Source organism: Phaenicophaeus curvirostris, chromosome 32, assembly GCF_032191515.1.
Source record: "Phaenicophaeus curvirostris isolate KB17595 chromosome 32, BPBGC_Pcur_1.0, whole genome shotgun sequence".
NCBI classification, from domain to species: domain Eukaryota; kingdom Metazoa; phylum Chordata; class Aves; order Cuculiformes; family Cuculidae; genus Phaenicophaeus; species Phaenicophaeus curvirostris.
This window is the reverse complement of record NC_091423.1, coordinates 550,589-564,220: the sequence shown is the minus strand read 5'-3', so window position 1 is coordinate 564,220 and position 13,632 is coordinate 550,589. Positions and strand designations below refer to the sequence as shown.

General features: G+C 51.7%; 1 protein-coding gene across 1 annotated transcript in view; it reads left to right on the top strand.

The window, feature by feature from the left end:
- The window catches only part of LOC138732451 (hydrocephalus-inducing protein homolog), a 33,639-nt gene extending 20,755 nt beyond the window's left edge, over positions 1-12,884 (top strand). The window contains exons 12-20 of the mRNA XM_069879064.1: positions 407-645; positions 1,145-1,172; positions 1,239-1,400; positions 3,197-3,445; positions 6,195-6,505; positions 9,865-10,144; positions 11,582-11,802; positions 12,114-12,222; positions 12,561-12,884. Of these exons, the coding sequence (XP_069735165.1) occupies positions 407-645; positions 1,145-1,172; positions 1,239-1,400; positions 3,197-3,445; positions 6,195-6,505; positions 9,865-10,144; positions 11,582-11,802; positions 12,114-12,222; positions 12,561-12,668 (1,707 nt within the window). The 3' untranslated portion in view covers positions 12,669-12,884. The remainder of the gene's footprint in view (positions 1-406; positions 646-1,144; positions 1,173-1,238; positions 1,401-3,196; positions 3,446-6,194; positions 6,506-9,864; positions 10,145-11,581; positions 11,803-12,113; positions 12,223-12,560) is intronic.
- The last annotated feature ends 748 nt before the right edge of the window (positions 12,885-13,632 follow it).

Sequence of the window (13,632 nt, the reverse complement as noted above, 5' to 3'; positions counted from 1 at the left end):
AGAACCCTGTAGCCCATTGCTGCTGAGAGGGCATGGGTTCCCCTCTGGTTTCCCTGTTCTGTCTGCTTTTGCTTTGTGTCACATTCCTGTTAATGACAGAGACCAGGGTGTGGATGCTCTCTGAGGAGAGGTATGGCTTGGCAAAGTACAGCTGCACTTTTAATGCTGAGTTCTGCCTCCTCTTTCACTTGTGCAAGGCCAGAATGACCCAATCATTTTAATTAACCAACCCTAAGTAATTTCAAGAAAATGGAATGTGGTGGCTTGTCAGCCGTCCCTTAGGTCAGCATCCGTCCATCTCTCAGATGCTGCTGGTGTCTATTGTAAGCAAACTGTGGTAGCTCTTATTCCCAATGCTAATCTGTCCTGGTTTCCCTCCTCAGCTAGTGTCTGGCTTGTCTTACAGGCTGGCAAATGCTCATGCTGGAGGATTGAACCCAGTAAAGGAGTGATCCCCCCCAACGCCGAGCTGTCTGTGGCTGTCACAGCAAACTTGGATGACACTGAAATATTTAATGATGAAGTGAAGGTGTTCATTGAGAACAGCTGTAGCTACGTCATCCCCGTCCAGGCTGTTGGCACCGGCATCACAATTGGCACCGACAAACCCATTGTTCCGGAGCTCGACTTGGGGCCCCACTTCAGGTAGAGTATGTCTCAGCTCCTGCTCCTCCCGTGGGCTCAGCAAGGAGGCGTTTTGCCATAGTCCTTCAGCTCGTTCTCCTTCTGCACTCAGGGTCCCAGCGCCATTTCACTGACACTACAGGAATTCTTTTAGAAACATTTTATGGCCACGTGAATGTGGGTTGAGATCCTCAAAAGGCACCAAAATGGAAACCAGTTGCTAAATCATCTCTCAGTTACCCTTAATTTTAATGCTCTGTCCACTGTGACTGAGATGATGTTCTTCAAAAAGCTTTCCCTTGCTGTCCACACACAGACCAGCTGCTGGACGGGGATAAGCTTAGGGGCAGCCAAGGTCTGGCTCTTGCTGCAGGTTGGTGCTAGGTTGCTAGGTCAGCCTTTTGGGAGGTGGCTTTCTTGCCAAATGCACAGTCAGATAATGGCTTTGGGGCATTGAAGCTGGGTGACTGCTGTGAAATAGCAGGTCCCATGACATTTTCGATCTGTGCTTCTCTTCTAGCAAAATTCCATTCTGTTACCGCTTCAAGGTAACGAACAAAGGAAGAAAGACCCATTTGCTCTATTGGACAACCGAAGGGTTTTCCACATTTCAGCAGCATCATTGTCTCGATGCCCTCAGTACCACCGAGGGCGAGGATTCCTCCCAGAACCCCAAATCTGCCTGCCCCATGTTAAAGCTTCGACCGCTGAGCATGGAGCTGATGCCGGGCAAGAGTATGGAGATGGTGGTGGAAGGCTTCTCCAGCACTCCACAGGTGAGGTCCCCCATGAGGGCTGAGTCCTTCCCATTGGATCACCTCCGCTGGGACTTTTTCAGCGGCCCCTTGATATTTGCCTGAGAAGAGAGGCAAGTGCTTTCAACAAACTGTATAAGTGCCAGAAGTTACCACGGCAGCACCAGTTGCTTTCCTTGCTGGCCACCATCAATTGCTAAGGCTTTTCCATGTTTCTGTAGCTACCGTAAACCCAACTTGTTGATACCCAAATTTGATCTGAAGGAAGCATCAGTGCTTCAGGGGCAGACAACGGGTTACGAGGTGTCCTGTGCTGAGGCAGAAATGAAGGGCAGAGAGTTACGCTTAGACTAGGAGTGCAGGCAGAAAGTGAATTAACAAAAGCAAGGTAATTATCTGGGGGAAGCAGTGAGTGGACCAAAATCCCTTGGGAAGGAAGGGGAGTGTACGGGAGCAGCATTGATTTTCCTCTGTAGACAAAGACAAGCAGCGGGCTTGTCTAGCACTGAGTCCTGGAGGAGAAAATCCAGCACAGTGTGTCAGCTTTAATGATCAATGTGATGTTCTCCCTGTGGGAAACTGTTGCCAAGGATCATTATAATTGACAGCTTGATAGCTCAGCCCAGCCTCTCAACCAGCCCTGCTGTCCTAAGGGCAGCCAGGTCTCGCAGCGCCCCTGGGTGGCAGCTCAGAGGAGGAGAGTTCAGCACGGTCACTGGGTGTCCTCCTCCCTGGACCCTTCTTCCCAGGGGAAACGCAATGCTGTGGAGAAGCTGCCAGCTAAGCCTGGTGTGCATTCCCTGTCTCTGGAATCACTGGGCACAGATGTTTAAGTGAATGTAAGATAGGTATGCATTAAGCTCCTGCTGATAGGAGTGTTTTGGAAGGTGTTTTAAAGGGTTGCCTCAGTGGTAGTTTGAGGAAGACTTGACTGTGATGGGACTGTCCCTGTGCATTTCTGAGCTCCAAGGGTTTGCTGAAGAGGAGAACAAGATTCCAGAAAGGAAATAAAATGGTCTGGGCTCTGGTGAGGGTGTCTTGCCTGGAAAGCCAAAAGGGTGTCTGTGAGTACAGCTGGCTCCCGCAGTGAAAATCTGGAGGACTTCATGCTCTTCAGGCTGGTCAGAAGCCCAGCTCCCTGCACTGCACGTGCAACACAGATGACTTTGAAGACTGTAGGCTCTGATGAGGAGCTGGGTTGTGGCACTGTACCAGAAGGAAGAATGAGAAATGAAGGGAGGAATTTGGGGAAGTAAAACCATGAGAAATTGGGAAAAGGTGTTGAATAGAAGAGCCTCCAGCTTAAGCAGAGAGTTTCCCTCTGAAGTGCAAGACAACCTTTTCCTAGGGAGATTTCTCTTAAAACCATCTCCAGGAGGGCACAATTCACCCTTGGAATGAGTGCTGCCACTTTACTGGAAGGCAGGCTGGCTGTTTGGAGTTTTCCCATGTACCTTTTCCACTAAGCTTCCAAGAGAGGGTTTGCTGGCATTGGTCCTTCTGCCACCTATGTCCTTTAATATGGTTACATATTTTTAAATTGGTTCCTGCAGCTTTCTGTAAGCATTATGTTAGCAGCGGGGTACATCAAAGCATTAGTCATTTGGGGCAGTAGTTATTAGAGCTGTAGACAGCACCTGGCTCACAAGTGAATTTGTGGCTGTTAGGGTGTAGCGGTGTGGGCATTTGAGTGCAAAATAAATAGGATGCGGTATAAAAGGAAGCAGGGCTGCTGAGGAAAGCAATGGCCGTAACTTTAGGGCAGTACTACCTGCTGGTGGTTGATGGCCAAGTTCCCATGACACAATTTCATGCAGGCTATCAGAATCCGTTATGCCTCCAGTCAGGTGGTGAGCACATGCCGTGTGTTTTCTGGGTGCCCTGGTCACACCTGCTGGGTAACGTGCAGCTCTCGCACACGGGTGGTGAAGGAGCGGCTGCTGTGGCACGCCGTCGTGGGGAGCAAGGAAGAAAAGGTGCAGGTGATGCAGGTGGATGTCACGTGTGAGTTCATTGCTCCTGTTCTGCAACTGTCCTCCACGGAACTCATTTTCCGGGTCGAGAAGGTAAGGCTCTGGATTGCATGCTGGCAGTTAATTGTGTGGCTGATGACTGAAAGCCTGTGCGGGGTGTGTGAGACTGTGTTCAAAGGAGGAAGCTAAACAGCTTCTGCCAGTCTCTGGGGCTTTGCTGATTGATTTGAGTGGGACCAAGCTTTTGCCATTAGCACAGAGATGGGGCTGGGGACAGTCTTGCCAGGTCAGTTCTACTTTTCTTGATGCGGAGACAGAATTGAGCTGCTGAGCCAAGGGCATGAGGTGAGATGTGTGGGACCCACAAGAACATTGTGGGCTTTGCACAGGCAGTGACTGTGGGCAGGAGAGCAGATCGCTGCAGCTCAGCGACACTAAACCCATCCTGAGGTGCTTTGTAAACTCATTGAGCTTGTTTTTGGAGATGCGACTGCTTTTTAACTTCATCTTGGTTTTATTTCAGTGACAGCTGATCTGTCAAAGGGGATCATGGCCACCTCTAGAGAGACACACTCATAGAGGGACATTTGCAAGGATGCTTCAAGGCCCAGTGAAGTCTGAACACCAATCACGCAGGGCAGCTGAGAAAAACCAGTCAGCTCTGGATTCCTGTCAGCTCCCCAGGCTGATGAGGAAAACCTGCCATCTCTTGTCTCTCTTTGCCTTCTCTGCATTAATGTGGATGCAAGCTTTTTGCATTTCCCTCAGCCTTGCTTTCTTCAAAGGACCTGCAGGAGTCCTTCTGCAGCAGTGGGAACACCAACGCAGAAGCCCTTCAGTCTGTGGATCCTGACTCCTGCATTATCACCCTCTTCCTCGAGGTGTCTAAAAGAAGAGAGGCTACTTCATTGTTTAGTTTCTGTGTTTTCAGGTCTCTCCTTTAGTTCTTAGGCGTCCAGAGAAGCACAAAATGCCATGAGCAGGCAGTTCAGGTTTAATTAGAAGGTTTTCAGCTATCCCTGATGTCTGCCTGTGGTCTCTTTGGTGTCGTGCACTCTGATTTATTGAGTGCTATAACACTGCAGCTGTTTGATACCAATACATGCAGAACTAGTTTTGCAAGCACTCTCTAATTTATAGAAACCATGCAGGAAGCCCAGAGCAGCGCATAACCAAGAAGAAACAGCTTATGCTTTGCTTAGCTTTGAAGCCACAGACGCGCTGTCATTGCAGCAGGGGCATCAGGAGTCATGTTGCAGCTGGACTGCCGAGGTTTCTAGCTGGCTGTACATGCATGTAGAAGTTCAAAACTAACCTTCAGCTACTACAGGCTCTCCTGTCTCCTCTGACCAGCTTCACTGCTTTTGATGAGGCTACGAAAGATAATGAGGTTGCAAGAAATTGTTGTATGGGAGTGAAAAACATCTTGTGCCATTCTACCCAAGAGAAGATAAAAACTGCAGACAGATGATCTGGGTTCACTTTCTGGGTTTGATATTGTTCAAGCAGCTGCCTCTGCTCAGGGTCCCTTTCTCTGATCTGTGCATGAAACTGTTGTCCTGTTCCCCCAAGGGATACTGTAGTTTCTAATCATGAAAAGCATCTGATATATTTAGACTTTTAGAAGCGTACAAACTAATAGAAATAGTAAATAGAGATGAAAATTCAAAATACATCAGAAAGGGAACGAGGTCCATGGCCGGTTCAGGCTGTTTTCTCTCATTTTCTGTTTCTGTAGCAACCGAGTGACGTCTTGACTCTTCAGTATAAGCCCTTTTCTTTAAAAAAACACCTGCCTCCTGCCACTCAGCGTGTTCTTGGCCTTAGAGGAACCCTTCTCAATCTTCCATGCGGACCGGCAGCCCTTCCCTGCAGATACTGAGGTGAGCAGCTCTGGAGCTTCCTGCTGGTGGGGACTGAAGAGGAGACGCGTGGTGGTGTGTTTCTGTTGGGAGGCCCTCCAGGAGAGAATTTTTCTCTTTGGAGTCAGCAGGAGACTGGCCTGGACTAAATGACTGAATCATAGAATAGTTTGGGTCAGAAGGGGCCTTAAATCCCATCCAGTTCCACCCCTCTGCCATGGCAGGGCCACCTTCCTGTGGATCAGGTTGTGTAGAGCCTCATACAACCTGGTCTTGGACAGTAGATTTGAAGCTGCTGAAGGTCCTCTGAACTGGGGAAACGCATCTTGGCTCTAAGACATGAAGAGAAAGGAGCAGGCTGCTGGGTCTGGGCAAGCCATGTGGTAAAGGTGTCTCTTGGAAGCAGTCCTAGTGCTCCAGCAGCCATCGTCAGATAACCGCAAGAGCTGCTTGGTCTCTTTGAGGGCAGGCCTTCCTTCAAGAAGGCTGAGGAGCCTGGCACCTGCTCTATTGCTAGTGGAAGGCGTTGGACACCGTCTCTGCTAAACGTGTTGTTGTCGGCACAGCCACCGCTTCTGTGCTGTGCCTGTAATTAGCCCCAGCAAGAGTGGGGATGCAATGCCACGGGGCTTGTGTTGAGCATGAGGGTAAAGGAGTTCCTCTGGGGTCAGGGCAAAAGGCCCTGGCTTGCCAGGGTGCCAATTTGGTTCTGTATCTAGCACACAGCTTTTGTAGGTCCAGAACTCAGTAGAACAAGATTTATTTCCCTCTTGTACTGATGAAGAGCACAGAGGTATTAGCCTAAGATGGTGTCAGACGCTAGTCTCGTGGTGCTTGCGGGCAGGCACACACTGTAAAGGATGTGAAGGATGAACTGAGAAGCCCACATGGAGGGCCAGCTTTGAGCATTAAGATATTTTGTGCCATCAGACCTTGGGGCTTCATCACACAGTGGTTAATACCCTTCCATCTCCTTGCAGCCTGTGAAGCTGGAGGCAGGGGAGGAACGTCATCTCTCCATCAGATTTAATCCTGCTTATGAAGAGGGTTTGACTAGCAGGGAGGTGGAGAAGGTTCTGAAGATACATGTTCTTGAGCACCCTCATAAGGAACAGGTCACTGTTCGGGGAGAAGTCTACTTTCCGAACCTCCATATCCAGACCACGGCCCTGGACTTTGGCTGCCTCTTGAATGACACTGAAGCTGTGCGTTCCATTGAGATAACCAACTGCAGCCCAATTCCTGTGCAGCACCGCTGGTTCCTGACAGAGAGCCCGGCAAGCCAGATGAGGTATGTGCACCTTTGCCCTTTCCTTGAAGCTCCTCTTCCTGATGTGGTTTTTTCTTTGGAAAGGCTTAGTCTCTTTTCCTGGGATCTGACAAACTGCTTTCAACTTTTGCTTGTGGAAAGATTGCCTCCCATCTATGGTCAGTGTAGATGCTTAGGGAGCAGGTGATCTCCACCAGTTTGATGCTAGGAAGGAGGAGCTCTGGAGCTTTAAAGCCCCTTTTAGGCACCTGGAAGGCAGATCTATAGTGACTTCTCCTTCCCTGCCAACCCAGTTTGTTGTCATCTCATCCTAAGAGCCTACTCAGGCACTGCCACCGGAATGATTTGCTGCTGTCTCGGCTTCTTGCTGCCGTTTTGCTGTAGCCTCAGTACTGGTTCCCGTGGGAAGGAAAGCTGGTGGGGAAAGCTACTTTCTCAGACCTTTGTAGCCTGAGGTAAACACCACCCTGGTGAGGGGAGTTTCTACCTGTGAAACTGCATCGCTGTTCATCCATCCCTGTGCAGGGAAGGTCACCCGGGAAAAACCTTGTTCCTGCACGTGGCTGCAGGAAGGACAAGTCACGTGTGACCTCTTGGGGGGCAGAGTAGAGCCTCTAAATCCAGAAATGAGAACCAGCCTTAAGTAAAAAGCTACAAAGCTAAAGATAAATATTCATTTAGGATCATATCCTTAAAGGCAAAATTCCCAGCTGGGAATGAGGCATCCGGGTTGCTCTAACAAGCCTGCCTTGTTTGTCTCTGGGGGAAGCCTTGCAAGTGGGGACAGTGACAGCAGGTGTGGTTTGAGTGTGTCTTCCATGTGGCTTTAGAAACACCAACAGACTTACTGTGAGCACGTCTGAAGTTTAAAGCCTGGAATGTAATCGGAGTCACCTGGGGATGTTTGTAGATGTTAAGCTCCATGCTTTTTACTGATAGATGTTGGTCAAACTATAAACTCAGCTCTCCTTGGCAAAACGAGCCGCTGAGCTGCTCTCCTGAATCATTTGCCAAACTGGTCTTCAGACAGTTTGGATTTGGAGACATCTGGGGAGGTGATCATGCCATCAGCAAGTGCCACATCAGTTATAACCTTGCTCCAGCAGAGCTGCTGCCCTTTTAGCATGAAGTGCTGTTGGAGCTGTTGTTTTGCAGCCAGGGAATATCTGTAGCACAGCAGGGAGCTGGATCTTATCGTGATCTGCAGTGTATTGGTTAAAAGCGGCCAAAGCTTCCTTCCCCAGAGTATGCGTCACCGCTGCTTTGGCGCCTACCAGGGCTTGATGGGCTGCTTAATTGTGAGTCTCTGCCTGGAGCTGCTTGACATGTCTTTCTGTGTTGCTGGTGGCCTTGCATGTGTGAGGGTGTCCCATGTTGGGCTCTGCGGGTGCCCTTGAGTGGTGCTGGGCTCTCTCTGGCCAGGGCACAGCCGTCTGGGACTCCATTGTGGCTCCTGCCTGATCACCCTTGGAGAAAGCCACCATCACTGCCACTTGCTTGTGCTGACCTGCAGGTGCAGGGAACTGTCAAGGGAAACATTCGGGATAAATATCCAGCACAGCTTCAGAATTACTTACTTTGGCCCTCTGGGTGAGGGAAGGGAAGTTCCACGGATGTGGGTGTTTTCAGGAGGATACTTACAGGTGGGTCTGTACTAGCTCATCTGTCTGGATCTGCCCTGGATGTCTCAGTCTCACTATCTTGCACAAGCTGTGTCTCTTTTCCTTTCCTGCTGCACTTTTGACCTCCCCACATGGTGTTCACCTCTGTCCTCTTCTATTTCTGGTTGCAATCAGTTGCCAGATTCCTGCACCACCACTATAGCAGCATTGTCCTTGGGCAGGAGCCCCAGGCGCTGACCTGCTCCATCCTGGTTTTGGAGCTGCTGGCTCAGACCCACTGCTGAGCTCCAGTGCCCACCCAGGAGCCACGTCCTGCTGAGGAGCAGCTCGTGCAAGCTTCTCTCCTTCCCACTGCAGGTCTGTGATCAAAGTCAAAGTTAAGCTATTTTCCAGGTTCAGCCCTCCTGGAAGTCAGCGTTTCATCACACCCCAAGCACCACAGGAGATCACAGCCCAGTCACAACACTCAGCATCTGCAGAGAGCAGCCCCAGGGAGGAGGCTGTGGAGGAGCCAGCCAAAGGCCTTGGAGCAGCAGGAGATCGTCTCCAAAAGCCAGCAGATGCAGATGATTCTCTGGAAGCAAAGGTAGATTTTCTTCTATAGCCACAAGCGTGCTAGGCAGCAGGGCCAGCGACTGGACATGGGGCTTCTGCAGGGGCGGAACACGAAGCTTAGGGACAAGCTTCCTTTTGAAAGGTGGCACCTCTGAGGTTAAACATGTGTACTCAGCTGCTGCAAGACAGAAAAAAATATCTCAGCTGCCTTCATCAGGAATGTGCCTTTTGAGAGGAATGCCCAAGCAGAGACCCTCAGCTGTCCTGCACAGCTGGGTGCGTGAGATGAAACCTCACCACCATCTGAAATGGAAGGGTCATCTCAAGCGCCTTCAAAGACCTTACTTGCCTGGTTTTAATACATTTCCCTTGCAGCTACGTTTCTCTTTTTGTCACGGAGAACCGAACCTCTCCTGGCATCAGGTTCCTAGCATGTTCCTTGGGCAGGGGTGTGTGAAGCCAGGCTGGTATGAGGGTGCAAAATGTCCTTGAGATCTCTGCCGGGACTGAGTGCTGGGTGCATCCAAGTTGCCTGGGAAGCTTGAGAATAGGAAGTGCAGACGGCCCCTGCGGCTCATCTGTGGGTGGGCTTGGACCCACACTCAGCTGAAGGTGCAGACAGACCCCTGCTTGAATTGCACCCAGGTCCCATCTTATCTCTTCCTGGCTTGATAGGTGATGGCACCTGCAGCAGAGCAGTGTTGCCCAGACCAGCCAGCTGCTTGCTGCAGCCCACGATCCTTGTTTTCCAGCCACCCTGTGGCTCCAAGGGCTTTCACCTCCAGGTCTCGTGTTTCTCTAGAGGAAGCAAAGGGTGTCTTTAAAGGCAAGTTTTGCAGCAGAGAGAATCCTCTGCTGTCCAAATTGGGCAGTGCCAGGAAGAAACTGTCCAGTTGCACAGTCAGCTGCAGGTTCCCATCAGTGAGCCTGTGGAGAAGGTAAAGCACAGACAACGTGTAACATGTAACTTCTTGGTTGCATTTTCTGTGGCTCTTTTGCCTTTTGTGCCCCTGTGATTGCTTGAGCACTTGGCCTATAGCTTGTTCAAGGATGCTTTTGAGGGTCCAGAGCAAGGCTGGTTCACCTGGACCTGTTCATGAGGTGATCCTTTGCTTCTCTGCCACCTTCCCCTGTTGCTCGTCTTCTAAGAGCAGTGCCTTCCCAGCTGCTCGCCCTGCATACGTGTTTGCTGTCCGGTTCCAGGCCAGTGGTGTCCATGGCTGCTTTGAATATGGATGCTCTTGGCACCGTGACAGCATTTCAGAGTGACGCAGGAATGAGGGTCTGTCCTCCCAGACCAAGGAGACCTGACACCGTTGGTTTTTCTGCTCAGGTGGACAAACGTGTGACAAGGAACGTGGAAGAGAAGCTGCTCCAGGACTTGACTAGCAAGCTCCATGTTTTCACTGCACTGCCCTTGGCTGGAGCCCTCTCGCCAGGACAGCGATGCAACGTGCAAGTCGGGTTTTCACCCACAGAAGAGGTGAGATTGGCGATTGTCATTTTGGGAGGTCTGGCAGGGCAGGGTGGTAGTGAGAGCCCAGTCTGGGGAGCAGGAGAAGAGGTCTGCTGCCCCGTGGAGCTTTCTGCAAGCCCCATACCCACGGTGCCTCAGTTTCCCCTGCAGCACCCTCTTCTGAGAGGCGTTTTGAAATCCCCTTGGGGAGCTTGCACAGAGAGCATCAGGGCACTGCAGTGTGGCTCCCTCTCTGCACGCGGGGGGAAGTCAGGCTGTTTTCTCTCCTCTTCCTCCTTGTGTGGGTGCATTTGCAGGCTGTAAGCCCCTCGTGCAGAGCAGCTGGTATGCTCCCAGGGGATGGTAACCTCGGGAGGGCTGTGCTCGGCTAATCCTGCTGCTGGTACCCACAGACACAACGGCCACCAGACACTGTTCTGGGCATGGCAGAAGAGTCACCCGCAGTGGTGCGCTGCCAGCAGCCCCTGTGGCGATGGCCCAGCCCACCTGCACACTCCCAGGCAGTTCAGGAGTCAGCAGAAATGATAGAGCAAGTGTTCCCAAAGGCACTTTGCATGTGGCCACAATGACTTGGAAAGTGGCAGCATGTAACAGTGTGGACACAAGTGTTTCCATGCCTTGGAGCAGTCCCAGGGATGTTTTAACTGCTGGCAGAGATGTAAACATCTTGTCTCTGGCTTTGACCAGGGATGGGGCATCTACCTCATCCCCGGGCAACCTGTTCCAGTCTTTCACCACCCTCAGCGTGCAAAACACACAAAACCCCGTGCTCCAGCAGAGCTCTCCTGGGCCTTACAGGTTGTTGACACAGTGCAGTCCTGGCTAGCATGGCTGCAGGATGCTGCACCGGGGGCTTACAAGCTTGTGTCTGTGATGGCCAAGGGATGTGACCCCCAGAGCTGTCCCCTGGCGCTGCTGGCCTGCAGGTCTGGTCTGGTCTGGTCTCCCACTAGTGAGATACCGCCAGGCCTTAGGTACTCATTGGCAACCAGACTTCCCAAAGAACCAGCCCCCCACAGGAATGCTCCGCACACCGGAAAGCTGTGAGCCTTCATGAGAGGCCTTTCTACCTGCATTGCCATGCCCAGGCCCTTAGCAACAAGGGACTCTCACTGCAGGATAACAGCAACCCATGAGATAAACAGGGTAGGAAAGCTTGGGAATCCACAAACGCTTGCCAAGCAGGGGAAGCCATGGTGCAAACAGCTGGCAGAGACAAGGACTCATGTGTTGTCTGCCAAAAGGGTTTAGGAGAATGGTCTAAGTAGTGTTTGTTTCTCCCTGCCCCAGGTTTCAGATGCAGAAAAACTCCTGGGCACTGCTTCCAAAGTAGAGCTGGAAACTGGCTCTGGAGGAGGCTGATGGGGACCTGGGATGGGGGCAGGGGACAGAGACAGAGGTTGGCCTCTTTGCAGTATTTAACAACCCTTCCCCCGGCTACAGGTGATTGATCACAGCATCTCTGAAGGAGACAAGATCACCTCTGTCATCCCGATCCAAGAGTCAGCAAAACCTGCATTCAGCGAGTACAGAATTTCCCCCGCCTCCTTCATCAACTTTGGTTCCATGCTGAGGGGCACCAAGAAAACCTGCACCTTCACCCTGGAGAACAAAGGCGTCCAGGCCTTTAAATTCCAGATCTGCCGAGTGCCGCCAAAGCCGAGGTGAGAGAATACCTGCGCCCCCCTTCCTGCTGAGGAGGCCCTGTAGCATGGCTGCGTGGGAGAGGCAGCCAGGAGACCTAGGTTATTGTCCGCTCGTGTCACTGGCTTGTGAGCAGAACACCTCACATGTGAAGGACAGAGCTGGCGATACTGCTGACCTCTCCGTAAGCTACAGCAATGGGTGCTGCAGGCAGTCTGGGAGCCGTCAGGAGCAGGAAGGCTTTCCTCTGTGGGGAGGAAGGCCAGCTTTGTCCTTAGAGAAAGGCAGGGCGAACTCAGCATGATGGATGTTTCCTGCTTTCTCCTCTCAGTGCACATCAGTTGAAACCTGCCCACCCCTGCAAGAGTAAAGACACAAGGACTGTCTTTGGCAAGAGAAGCAAGCCCTTGCTGAAACAGGATGCAGGCCCTGTCATGGAGGTAGGTGGCTCCTGCTCCCCAGCGTGTGCTGCTGCAGGTGGCGTGAGAGGACGCTGCTGTGCCCAGGCTGGGGGCTCATGACCATGGGGTGGGACGACGTCTGCATGACGGACGTGCTCTGGCTCGGACCTGGAGTTGTGGGGTCAAGGGAAGGGAGCAGGTCCTGTGTTTGGTAGCTGCTAGCCAAAATAGGTCTGTGAATGCCACAGATGAGAATGTCCCTGTTTGAACTCCCAGTCCATAGGTATCAGGAGACTTGGCTTTTTCTTATTTCCAATCCCCTCTCTCCTCTCCCATCGTTTCTGACAGCTCTTTCCGCTCTCCTGTATTACCCATAGAGTCTGAAGGATCCTAGCTACCGCCTTCACCCTTTACACCCAAAGTCTTTCCTCTATGCCACTCAGAACAGGCCTGGAGCTCCTCCTGGCTTGTTCTTCCTGTTCTGAGGCTGCCACTGGGCTATGGAGTCATCTGTCCCTGCCCTGGAACTGGGCTTGGGCCCAGCCGGAGGGCCAGGAGCGGCATGCTCCTTGCTGAGGATGCTCAAGGTAAGGCTGTTGGACATCAGTCTCTCCTGGGACTCTTTCTGCAGACTCGCGTCACTGTCGGCATGTTCACCGTGTACCCTGGCTTTGGATCCATCCCTCCTGGGGGCCAGAAGACAATCACGGTCGAGTGCTATGCAGGGATGCTGGGGAAATGCAAGGGGCAGCTCTCCATCGATATCCAAGGCAGAGCCCCCACGGACAATCCCCATGGCATTCCCTATACCCTGTTTGCTGAGTCCTGCCTCCCAGGTAAGCCTCATCCACAGGTTCCGGTAGCCAGACCTTCTGCTGATCAGACCTGAACTTTGATAGAGAGGTGCCCTGACCCTAAATTCCTCTCTTGAAATGCTCAGAGGTTCCAGTTACTTCCAAGTCCGCCAGTGGGGGGAGGCTCGGGGAGGATGCTTGGAAGGACAAAAGGAAAATCATGCCCTTTAAGGCTGAGGGTGACTGAGCCTCCATCCTCACAGCCAATTCCCTTACCCAACGCTGGGCTTTGCAGTGACTTGGGCAGAAAGGGCTTACTGAGCCTTCTGAGAGGCCAGCGGGGCTCCCTCTGACTTTCTGGAAGAGGCTTTTGTGGGAATGTCTGCTGGTCTAACGATGTGGCCTTATCAGGTTTCTAGGGATAAGTATGGAATACATCAAGGTCAAGAAGCAGCTGCAGCGTGACCACAAGAAGGCCGTCTACATGCAAGATTATTTCTACAAAATCTACTAGGGGAAACTTTGGGCTTTAGACAAGATGTCAGAAAAGTACAAAAGGCTTGCTCGCTTGCTAATAAAGGACTTGATTTCCAGTCATATTGATTGTCTGTGATCTTGTCCGGGTTACGTGCACGGGTTCAGTCTCCCACAAATG